The sequence below is a fragment of the Rhinopithecus bieti genome, unplaced genomic scaffold (genome assembly GCF_001698545.2).
Source record: "Rhinopithecus bieti isolate Rb0 unplaced genomic scaffold, ASM169854v2 scaffold_56246, whole genome shotgun sequence".
In the NCBI taxonomy this organism is placed as follows: domain Eukaryota; kingdom Metazoa; phylum Chordata; class Mammalia; order Primates; family Cercopithecidae; genus Rhinopithecus; species Rhinopithecus bieti.
In genome coordinates this window covers 448,035-458,716 of record NW_016821943.1, presented here as the reverse complement: position 1 = coordinate 458,716, position 10,682 = coordinate 448,035, and the positions used below count along the sequence as shown (strand labels likewise).

Sequence of the window (10,682 nt, the reverse complement as noted above, 5' to 3'; positions counted from 1 at the left end):
CCCTGGGGAGGGGGACACATGCTCTAACCAACTCCAGTGAACAGGAGTGGGCCAGCGTGGAGGAGGGATATCTGTCTCTTGACCGTGGGCTATCCTGTGAGGAGGTGAGCTCCTTGTCCTGGGAGGCATGGAAGCAGAGACCCACTCACTGGGCTGCAGCCCCTCACAGGGGCTTTCAAGCACCAGGAAGCGAGTGGCTGTTGCCCCTGTCCCACCCCCCCGGGGTCGTGGTTCTGCCCACAGCTCTGACTCAGGTGCAGCTGCCCAGGGAGAGAGTGGCCCATGTGCGGTGGCTGCAGGGGCAGCATCTCCACGACGCCGAGTGGGGCCGTCTCCACGTTTGCTGTTTGCAGACACCCCTGCAGCTGAGCACCCAGCGCACCCAGCCAGCTGGCAGGGCCAAGGGTCGGTGGGGCGGCTCCCTGCTGGTTGGGACTTGCACGGCCCTGCGCAGGGAGGGGGCGGGGCGGGCAGGGTGCCTGGCGCAGGTGCTGGAGGGGGTGGTGGGGCGAAGTTCTCCACCTGGGTGAGGTGAAGCCACGGAGGCTGCTTCTCTCCACAACCAGATGAGCTCCAGTTCCCAGGCTAGGTGGGTGCCAGCTCCTCTCAGGTTGGAGGCCGGGCAGGGTGAGGTGGGGTGGGGACTGGTAGCCCAGGGGTCTGGGGCCCAGATGGCTGGACGCACAGCTAGGGCAGAGGCAGGAGCCATGCCAGGACTGTGGCCTGTGCACGTTTGAGGTGTCTTCCTTTAAGCCGGGCACAGGTGTCTGAGGGGAACATTGCAGAGACGCAGCCTCCAGGTTCCCCGCCTTCCAGGCAGCCTTAGAGAGTCCAGGGCTCCCCCACAGCGGGGTCTGGGCAGCCACCGCCCTGCCTCCCCTTTCTCACTGAGCCATGGGGTGCCTTGTGTTCCCTCCAACCTGGCAGGGAGGCTGGGGCAGGGGGGCCTGATCCAGAGACCTGGCCCCTGGGCTGTGGGGAGGAGGGTGGAAGGAGGCCCATCAGGAATACACACAGGCTCCCCTCCCAGGGACGGCGCAGTCCAGCGGCAGGATTTCTCCAGGGACCCCAAGCCTGGCTGGGACAGGGGCCTGGGCCTAAGACGTGAGAGCTCTTCTGATGGGAGGGAGGAGGGTAACCAAGCCCAGCCTCTGCCTGCCCTGCACGGCCCCTGTGACATTCCCAATTGCTGGGGACTGACTCACCCCCACTTCAAAGGCCTTAAATAGTTCAGCTATTTAACCTGCCGCACTGTGCTGTCACTCTGGAATTCTGCTCTGCGGGAGCTGAGGCCCCACCTGCAGACCTGCTGCTTACCTGGGCAGGTGCCTCCTCCCAGCCCATCTGCACAGCCGGCCTGCGGAGCCGTCCTCAGGGGCCACTGGCCCTCACCTGCCACCACTGAAGGGATGCCTGCCCCTGCTGTCCCCACCTCAGCCATGGCCGTGCAGGTGCCCCTGTGGCACCACTACCTGCAGGCTATCCGGTCCCGGGAGGCGCCGCGTGCCCAGGACTTCCAACGCGCAGAGAACGTGCTGCTCACGGTGCTGGAGCGCGTGCATGCCCTGGACCCCCGCTTCATCGTGGACTACTCCCGCGGCCTGGAGGCCTTCCAGTTCGCCCTGCGGTCCTCTGAGGACCCGCTGGACATGGAGGTGCCCCTGTGGGTGGATGCCGAGGCTCTACTGATTGAGGAGCCAGAGGCCACCCAGTCGGAGGATGTCCCTGAAGTATGCCGACTGGGCGTGCCCAGGGAAGGGGCTGGCCTGGAGCGGTGGACCACCGACGATATCTTCACTGCCTCCTCGGAGAGTGACGCCAAGTGCCGTGGACACATTGTGCCCAGCAAGGTCCTGTGTGTCCTCAAGGACCTGCTGGTGGCAGCCATCGTACACTGCAAGCACCACAGTCTCATCAGGCCAGGTACAGGCACAGCCCACTGCACGTGTATCTGTGTGTACCGAGGGGCTGCTGTGTGGGTGCTCACAGGGCTGTACCTGCTCACTGTGTGGGTGTCTGCGTGCAAGTGTATGAGTGCACATGTGTGTGATTGCCGTGTATGTGCACACAGGGTGGCGACTGTCTTCTGTGTGTGACTGCATGCACAGGCGTGTGCACGTGTGTGACACTGTGCAAGTGTGAACAGCATCTTGGGGCACAAAAGTCGGGGGACCTCACTTAGGTCTTCCAGCTCCAAATGCCTCTAAAGACAGATGATGTGTTCCGTGTGGTGTGTGTTTGCACGGTGGTTTCCATGGCTGCCACTCGTCCAGTGGCTGGAGTCCGGGGCAGCTGCTTTGCTGGTGGATTTGCAGGAGGGTCCTTCACACAGCTGCGGGCCGGTGGCTCTGCTGCCTGTCACAGCCTGTGACCTCAAGGATCCTCGAGGCCGTCCCACGCCCACTTCCAGTGTCTGGTCATGTTGCACCAGGTGGGAGGGGTGTGTGTGTGCCTGCCTGCGTGCACATGAGTGCAGGGGTGTGAATGCGTGTGCATGTGTGTGTGCATGTCTTATCAGCTTGTGGCTGAGTTGCCTATTGGTGTCTTGAACCCCAAGTGGGCTCTGAGGCTGGGCTTCTGCATGGACCAGGGGTTGGCCTCAGTCTCTCCTCTGGGACTTTTTGTTTGTTTATTTGTTTGTTTTTGAGACCGAGTCTTACTCTTTCGCCCAGGCTGGAGTGCCATGGTGCAATCTTGGCTCACTGCAACCTCCGCCTCCCGGCTTCAAGCGATTCTCCTGCCTCAGCCTCCCGAGTAGCTGGGATTACAGGCATAGGCCACCACGCCCAGCTAATTTTTGTATTTTTAGTAGAGATGGAGTTTCACCATGTTGGCCAGGCTGGTCTTGAACTTCTGACCTCAGATGATCCGCCCACCTGGGCCTCTCAAACTGCTGGGATTACAGGTGTGAGCCACCGCGCCTGGCCCAACCTTTGGGGCCCTGTTGATATGATCCAGGGCAAGTCTGAGCCCAGGGCTCCTTCAGCAGGGGCTGCCTTGACAGCGAGGGTGGCTGAGAGAACTGGACTTGGCCTGTGCAGGGGCCAGGATGATGGGGACCCTGAGTAGTGCAGCCATCCTCCGGGGGATCAGGTTGTCCTGGAAGGGAACTGGGGACTGGAACAGAATTTGTCACATGTGAGTCACCACAGTCCTCACAGGGCTTTGTTGCCTCGAATCACCTCTCTGGTATTCATCTGACCCTCATGTCCTTCGTGAGGTCAGCGGGTGGGGTCAGCTCACCTTCGCGAGAGGCCGTGACCTGCTTGGGGCTGCCCAGTGCTGGGGCCTGCCTGGAGGCAGGGGTACCTTCTCTGAGTTCTGGGGAAGGGTGTGCTGCTGCCGCCGCACACAGCCAGACCTCCAGTCTGCATGCTGGAAGGCCAGGAGGGTGGATTCTAACAGAAGCCCTCCCCAGACCTGTCTGGTGCCCTGGGATGAGTGACTGACCTGACCTCTGGGGTGTCAGCTTCTGGTGCTCCCAGCCAGCCCTCACCCTGCCCCTGGCCCCTCGGGCTTCCTGCCCCAGCATCTTCTGAGCCTCTAATCATGCAGACTGTGGGGCGGGTATTTCTATCTTCTTGCCGACCTCACCTGGCCCTGTCCCCACCTGTGAGACAGGCCCACCCAATGGGGTGAGCAGGAGGCTGTGCCAGGCCCTGAGTCGTTAGGATTAAGTCTAAGCTGCCAGGCTCCTCACACCCCCAGAGTGCGCTCTGAGAAAGCCGACCCGATACTGCAGGCCGCGCCCATGGCCCCTGAAGCCGCGCTGGGCTGGGCATGCAGGGACATTCCAGGCATTGTTTCCTGACACTTACCTTAAAAGGGAAGTGGCAGCCTGGGTGACAGGGGTCAGGTTGCCCCCACCCTGGGAACCGGTGAGACCAGCCCAGGGCTGTGGCCTGTGGCTGGGCTGGTGCAGTTGTGGCTGCCTTCCAAGCTGCCACGTCATGGGCAGCGAGCGTGTGTGGGCCACGGCAGATGCAGTGTGTGGCCACTAGAGGCGGCTCTGAATGGCAGGCACCTCAGATGCTGGATTGGGGGGGCCTCCTTCTCTTTCATTGATGGGAACTGAGGCCCCTGTGGGATGGGCTGCCCAGGCAGCAGAGCCAGGGTTGCCCTGAGGTGTGTCCCAGAGGTGTCCCTAGAACTGCCCCGCGGGAGATTGTGGGTGCTGAGGTCCCACACAGCTGGCACCAGGCTTCCTCTGGGAGGGCCCCAGGGCGGTGGGATGGGGGGAAGGCAGGCCCCATGCTCACTCGTGATGGAGACCTTTCCCAAGGCACATGCCAAGATTCCCTTGGGGACACGCCAGCATTCTGCCTGGGCCCCGCTCCCTGTGACCTGGGCACCCCGGCTGGACAGTGCTGGGGAGGGGAGGGGCGGCCTCTCCCCTGGCCCCTGGGCCAGTGTTGGGCGGGGGCCGTGCCGGTGTCTGCAGTCACCCTGAGTGACACCTCACCCTCTTCATTCTCAGGTATTAATTTGTTTTGGGGGGGTTGGGTGACTGAGGCAGAGGTCAGAGGGCCCCTGGATTCACCAGAATGCCCCCAGCCCCAGCCCAATGACACCCTGGAACGGGCCCTCCGGGGGCTCTGGGCTCCATGTTAGGGAAGTGGGCACTGGGCTGGGCCCCGGGTGGGGTCTGAGTAGGGAAGGGGGTGGGAAACCTCTTGGCCAGAATGTGCCCCCCGTGGGGTGACAGAGGCCATGGGGCTCTCAGGCAGGAGCTCTCTGGGAAGCGTAGGACCCAGACCTGGTCAGGAAGAGCGGCTGAGCTCTCGCTGTGAGCCTGCTGGCCTGGGCAGCCCAGAAACACGGGTGGCCAAGCTGGCTCCCCACGACTGGCGGCCGCCGCCGCCTCTTCTCTCCATGGGAACTGAGTCCCGGCCTGGGCCTGTCCCTCCTGCCCCAGCTGCCCTCATCGCGTAGACTGGTCCGCTAGCTGGGTCCAACATGGGGTTCCTGTGCATGCAGTTGATTTGAGTGGAGGGGGCTCTCAGGGAAGCTTCCAGGGGCAGGGGTAGGGGGCATGGGGAGGAGGAGGCAAATTCTGGGGAGGAAAGGCCTAGCCTCGCTCCACCCTCTCCAGTTCTGGAGTGGGAGCCCTGTGGCCCCAGCCTGGACTACTGCTGCCTCCTTCCCCGCAGAGAAGGCAGCAGAGACACCAGGGCCATCGTCAGAAGGTAGGGGGCTGGGGCAGAGCGAGCAGGCTTAGGAAGGCCTGGGAAGGCACAGCAGGCGTGGTCCTGGGGTACGGGGTGAGGGCAGTGCCTGGCAAAGGAAAACCTCACGTCGGACGCTGCTGTCATCACTGATGCTGCAGGTCGCTGAGCTGACAGTTGTGCCGAGGATGGTCACCAGTGGCCATCTCCTCACTCATGGCATGGTGGCCAGCTCCTCACTCGGCTGAGGTCCAGGGATGCACGCAGGTGTCCAGGGTTGGGGAGCTGCAGCCTGCTGGTGGGGGCCAGCAGAGAGGGCTGAAGGGGAGAGGTGATGAGGGGCAGGAGCCAAGTTGGCAGCAGGAGGAGGGCTGTGGAGTGTCCTGGGCGGCTGAGGCGGGTCGAGGAGGAGCGTGTGACTTGGGTCTTTGCAGGTTCGCTGAACGCAGCCAGCCTGAGGGAGGAGCAGCTCCACCTGTCCTTGCTGGTGTCCAGCGGCTGGAGAACAATCAACTTCCACGTGGTGCCCGTGGTGAGAAGGAAGCTTGGGGTGCCTGCCCTGGAGGGGGCCCAGCAGATGCCTGGGTTCCCTGAGGGCAGCTTGAGAAGGATCCTCAGCCAAGGGGTAGACCTGGTGCCAGCCAGCACCCAGCTCTGGAGGTAGGTGCACCCTCCCGGTCACAAGGTTCCTGGGGAGTGGGCAGGAAGGGGCCACTGCCCCCATGCTCCCCCGGCCCCAGCCAGGAGCATCTGCAGGGTCCTCCATCTGCCTCTGCCCCCATGGGCACATGTGTTCCACTGAGATTACTGGGGTCTCTGGCTGTAGGGAGGGTGGAGATGTGTCCTCTCCCAAGTAGAAAGGGGCCTGGTGGCATCTGACGCTGGGTGATGAGAGACCTGGCTGCCCTAGATGGGACCGTCCACTACCCAGCTTTTGCTTGGGGCAGGAAAATAGCTGAGAGGTCAGGCAACCTGTCCAGGCAGGAGGGTTCCCAGAGAAGTTGAGAGGGTCCCCACACAATGGGGGTGCGTCCACATTGGTGTCTGTGAGAGGAAGGAAAGGGGCACTGGGCAGAGGCTGAGCTCCCCTGGAGACCTGGCCAGGGACCTCACCCCATCCAGACCTGACACCGCTGCAACAGCCCCTCGGGGTGGCTCACACCCCCTCACTCGCTGGAAGGATGGTCGAATCCACGCTCATCAGTGGGGGGCTTTGCAAAGCTGGTCATGCCCCTCCTGTGGTTTTCCCCAAAAGAGAAAGGCTCGGCGGAGCGCCAGTCACCTGCCCTGCATTCCCGCTGACCCGTTGGTGCAAGGCAGGGGCGGTGTCCAGGCTTGTGGAATAACTACCTGTCTGCCTGCCAAGGAAAGGGAAGGGCTGGCTGGGCAGAGTCATTTTTGCAATTAAATGGGAAAATGACACTTTTGGTGCTCCACGTCCCATAGACTTGGGGGAGACACTGGGCGCATGACTGTCCTCTGTTGTGGCTCCGTGAAGGGTGGGCCCATGAGGGTGCGGTGCCAAAGCTCCACCACCTCACCCCATCCAGCACGCGCACAGCAAGTCCTCTGGTATGAGCTGCTCCGAGCTATGGGCATTGGCGGGGCTGGGGTGTAGAGCAGAGATTCTGAGCCCATCGTGTGGTCACCACTGGAGGCTGCTGCCCTGGACTTCCTGAAGGGGCCATGGGTGGAGCTGTCACACCCCCGGGCTGGGTGGCTCCAACCTGGGCAGGTCTGAGAGGCACCTTCCTGTCTACATAAAGGGCCGGGTTGGCCTGGAGGCTCCAACCTCCCTCTGTATTCAGGGCCAGGGAGTCTCCATGAAAAGCAGGCGTGCACACTGCACAGCTGATGACCGCAGCTCCGGAGAAGCCTGGGGTCCAGGTTGGGTCCCACCAGCAGACGCAGCACAGCATGACCCCGGCCAGGGCCTGAACCTCCGGGGCTCAGGAGCTCCCCATGCTGGGGGCCAACAGCGGCGGGGGCTGACCCAGTGCATCTGTCTGGGCCCCAGGACCTCCACTGACTACCTGCTCACCAGGCTGCTGGGGGAGCTGGGCTCCCTGCAGGGCCATCGCCTGGACAGCCTCTCCATCCTCGACCGGGTCAACCACGAGAGCTGGCGAGACGGCGGCCAGACTGACGGCCTGACCTTTGGCCACCTGAAGGTACCCAGGGCGGGACTCAGGGGGGTTGTCTGTCAGCAGGGCCCAGGGGTAGGTGCACCCAGGCGAGTCCCTCCTGCCAGCCCTGACTGGTGGGCAGCTGGTATGAGCCCTGAGTCGGAGTTGGGGGGATTCTGAGGGCCTGTCCAGGTTCTGAGGTGAGGCCGTGGCTCATGGGGGTCATGGGAACGTGGCCGCAGGTGCTGTGGTGCTGCAGGCTGGCCTTCGCCATCCCTGGGCCATGACCTTGGCGGCCCTCCTGGCCCTGGGACACTGTTGGGTAGAAGCTCAGGATGGGGCCTCACAGAGCCCAGTGTTCCTGCCCAGTGAGCCTCCTCCCAGTGTCTGGGAGTGTCACCGGTTGGGACACCTCCCTCTGGGGTTCCCAGGAGAGCCCAGGCACACCCGTCTCTGCTTCCTGGGCCACAGTGCCATTCTGCAGAGCTCTGTCCTGGGGCTTTGTAATGTCAAATGCTGAGAAGAACAAGAAACAGGCAGGGGCCAGGGACTCCAACCTACCCCAACCCTGAGGAAGCAGGTGCCGTGCTGTCTTGGGGTGTCTGCTCGGCTGGCCGCTCCCTAGAGTGCGTAGCTGGCCGGGCGCCGCTCCACAGATGGGGCTGGCCCCTCCACCTGGCTCAGTGTTGAGGGAGAGGTGCCCCTTCTGGTGTTGGGAATCCCCAGGTGACCTCTGGCCACGCCCTCTCAGGCCTCCACCTGACCTGGAGCTTCCAGCCCCCCTTGAGGTCGGATGCGTGGTGGTTCTGAAGCCCCAAATTCAACTGCAGGGTGAGGGGCGGTAGAAGAAGAGGGTTTGAAAAGCCACTGTGGGACAGGGCCTGGGGCAGGATGGAGGGGAAGGGGTCTCTGGGGCTGCCCAGGTCTGTGGTTCAGGCCAGGGGTCGTGAGCACACAGACTAGGACTGTGACAATGCTATGGGCCCGTTGGGTTGGGCTGTAGGGGGTGAGTAGGAGCTCAAAGCAGCAGAGGGAAGGAAAGGCCCAGAGGATGCTGAGAGCTGCAGAGGCCCCCAAGGGAGGTCCTGGGGGGTGAAAGGAGGAGCTGGGGTGGGGCGCCAGGGCCAGAGCCAGACAGGGGAGGAGAGAGAGGGGGTTCATGCCTTCGGGAGCCAGCAGGCTGAGGGCAGCGGGTGGGAGGGGCCTAGGACTCTGACTGGGACGTGGAGGGGAGGGCGCACAGTAGGGAGAAGTGCGGGTGGGAGCAGGGAGGGGCAGCCAGGGTGAGGGTGGTGGGAGTGCAGGGTGGGAGTGCAGGGTGGGCCAGGTGGGACAGGAGGCCAGGGATGACCCTGCTGTCCCGCAGACGGTGCTGCTGTGGGCCTCCGTGCTCTTCCCAGCGCCCGAGGACTGGGCAGAGCTGCAGGGCGCCGTGTACCGCCTGCTGGTGGTGCTGCTCTGTTGCCTGGCCACACGGAAGCTGCCCCACTTCCTCCACCCTCAGCGCAACCTGCTGCAGGGCAGCGGCCTGGACCTCGGCGCCATCTACCAGCGCGTGGAGGGCTTTGCCAGCCAGCCTGAGGCGGCCCTGCGTATCCACGCCACCCACCTGGGCCGCAGCCCCCCGCCGCGCATCGGCTCAGGGCTCAAGGCGCTCCTGCAGCTGCCGGCCAGTGACCCCACTTACTGGGCCACTGCCTACTTCGACGTCCTGCTGGACAAGGTGGGTGCTGGCCACGGGAGCCTTGGGCAGGCCCAGGGGCGTGGGAGGGTGGGGGCGGAGCCCTGGCCCAGCTCCCTGCCGACTCTTTCCCGGGTCAGTGGCCCCAGAAATGCTGAGGCCAGGTCAGGGCTCAGATGGAGAGCGTCTGTGGGGACGTGTGATGTCTGGGGGTCACACGGGCCATGGGTGGGTCCCCTCAGGGCCTGGGGTTGCTCCCTGGAACCAGGGCAGTGGGTCTGACCCTGCTTCCGTTTCCCACCAGAATTGCCCCCCAGCTCACACTTGGTAAATGCTCAGAGCCCCAGCTGCCCACCCTGGAGTTCCATTCCTCCTGAAGGGCTGTGGCCTTACCTGGGCCCCACAGGGAACATTTTTTTCTCCCTGGACTCAAGAATCCACAGCCATGCTCCTTGGGACCCTGTGTCCCTTGGGCCACTTCTCATGGGTGCCTGGACGCTCCACCAACTGTCCCTCCCTGTGCCCCAGGCTCTGCCACCTCTGCCGAGCCTGCCCAGAGTCCACCCTGCTCCTCGCCCAGGGCCCAGCCCTCACCCTCATCCCAGGAACAAACACGGTCTCCTTCCAGGGCACACTGGGGGTTTCTCAGCCACCCTCTCCCGTGTCCTAGTCACAGTGAGGCCACAGGGTAGCTGCCCTCTGCTGGGCATCTCCTATCCTATTTTAGCAAACTTCTGCCTATTGCGATGCTGATGGCCTCCTGGGGTCTCCCCTCATGCCCAGCACTTAAGAATTTTTACCCCAGAGCCTGCAGATTAGGGGGCAAGGGCCATGCTCTGCTCTCAGCAGACCTGTGTGGGCAGGGTGGGGTGAGGGTGGGGTGGTCGCCAGAGGCAGGCTTCAAGCAGCACCCCGTGGGGCCTCCTCTGTGCAGGCCCACGCCAGGGCGCCGTGTGTGAGACGGGGCTCAGGAAGGAGCAGAGGCCGGGGCCGCTCTGCTTCTGGGATGCCCATCCAGGCAGACACCCGGGGCAGGAAGGCCCGGCATGGCCCAGGGACGGCCAGTCGTTCCGTGCTGTGCTCTTGGCCCTGAGAGCTGGCCGTGGGCTCCGGGGTCCTCGTAACCTGCAACCCTGCCTGTAGTTCCAGGTCCTCAACATCCAGGATAAAGACCGCATCTCTGCAATGCAGAGCATCTTCCAGAAGACCAGGACTCTGGGCGGCCAGGAGAGCTGAGCTGGGCCACCTGGTCCTGGCCACCTGTTCTCGGCTGCCTGACAGACTCTGCGCTGCGCCATGGGAGGCTCCTGGGACATTTGGAGGAAGGAATGGGCTTCTCATTGAGGGGGACAGTGGAGGGATTTTGTCCCCAGGAGTGGCCTCTCAGAGTCTTTCAGTGCCTGGTGGGGCATGGCAGCCCTCTTGGAGCACCTCCTCCCTGGGTCAGGGCCTAGATGCGGGTGCCAAACTCCACGTGGTGCATGTTGACCCAGCCACACGGTGTTGTTAAGCAAACAGCCTCGGCAGGAGACCTGGAGCTGAGGGCTTGGCCCTGCCTGCACTGTGTGCCATTCCTTGGAGAAGAAATGCTGTATATTTGGTCTTGAAAAAATGAATGTGCTGGGTATACACAGCAGAAAGGGGACTCTCCACTTTTTGTATATCTGTGTGGAAAGTATTTCCCCTAGAAGTAGAAGAGGCTCGTGTGCA

At 63.3% G+C, this 10,682-nt stretch overlaps 1 protein-coding gene across 4 annotated transcripts; it reads left to right on the top strand.

Annotated features, from left to right (window-relative positions):
• Window positions 1–496: 496 nt before the first annotated feature.
• MAB21L4 (mab-21 like 4) lies at window positions 497–10,615 on the top strand. 4 transcript variants are annotated; one of them, XM_017860702.1, is made up of 6 exons: window positions 497–589; window positions 1,438–1,923; window positions 5,600–5,825; window positions 7,183–7,336; window positions 8,658–9,014; window positions 10,116–10,615. In XM_017860702.1, exons 2-6 carry the CDS (start codon window positions 1,440–1,442, stop codon window positions 10,206–10,208), a joined length of 1,314 nt encoding a protein of 437 aa, XP_017716191.1. In that variant the 5' UTR covers window positions 497–589; window positions 1,438–1,439; the 3' UTR covers window positions 10,209–10,615. The 4 variants fall into 4 exon arrangements, with proteins under 4 accessions (XP_017716191.1, XP_017716192.1, XP_017716189.1 ...); XM_017860703.1 differs by lacking the exon at window positions 497–589 and having other exon boundaries at window positions 658–1,923; window positions 8,796–9,014; XM_017860700.1 differs by lacking the exon at window positions 497–589 and having other exon boundaries at window positions 658–1,923.
• Window positions 10,616–10,682: the final 67 nt, after the last annotated feature.

What these genes read in the sequence shown, in the direction of transcription:
- MAB21L4 (XM_017860700.1), top strand. Translation starts at nt 1,410, where the DNA reads ATGCCTGCCCCTGCTGTCCCCACCTCAGCCATGGCCGTGCAGGTGCCC. An exon ending in GCCAGCACCCAGCTCTGGAG is followed by an intron (nt 5,826 to 7,182) that starts GTAGGTGCACCC and finishes TCTGGGCCCCAG; the next exon opens with GACCTCCACTGACTACCTGC. An exon ending in TGACCTTTGGCCACCTGAAG is followed by an intron (nt 7,337 to 8,657) that starts GTACCCAGGGCG and finishes GCTGTCCCGCAG; the next exon opens with ACGGTGCTGCTGTGGGCCTC.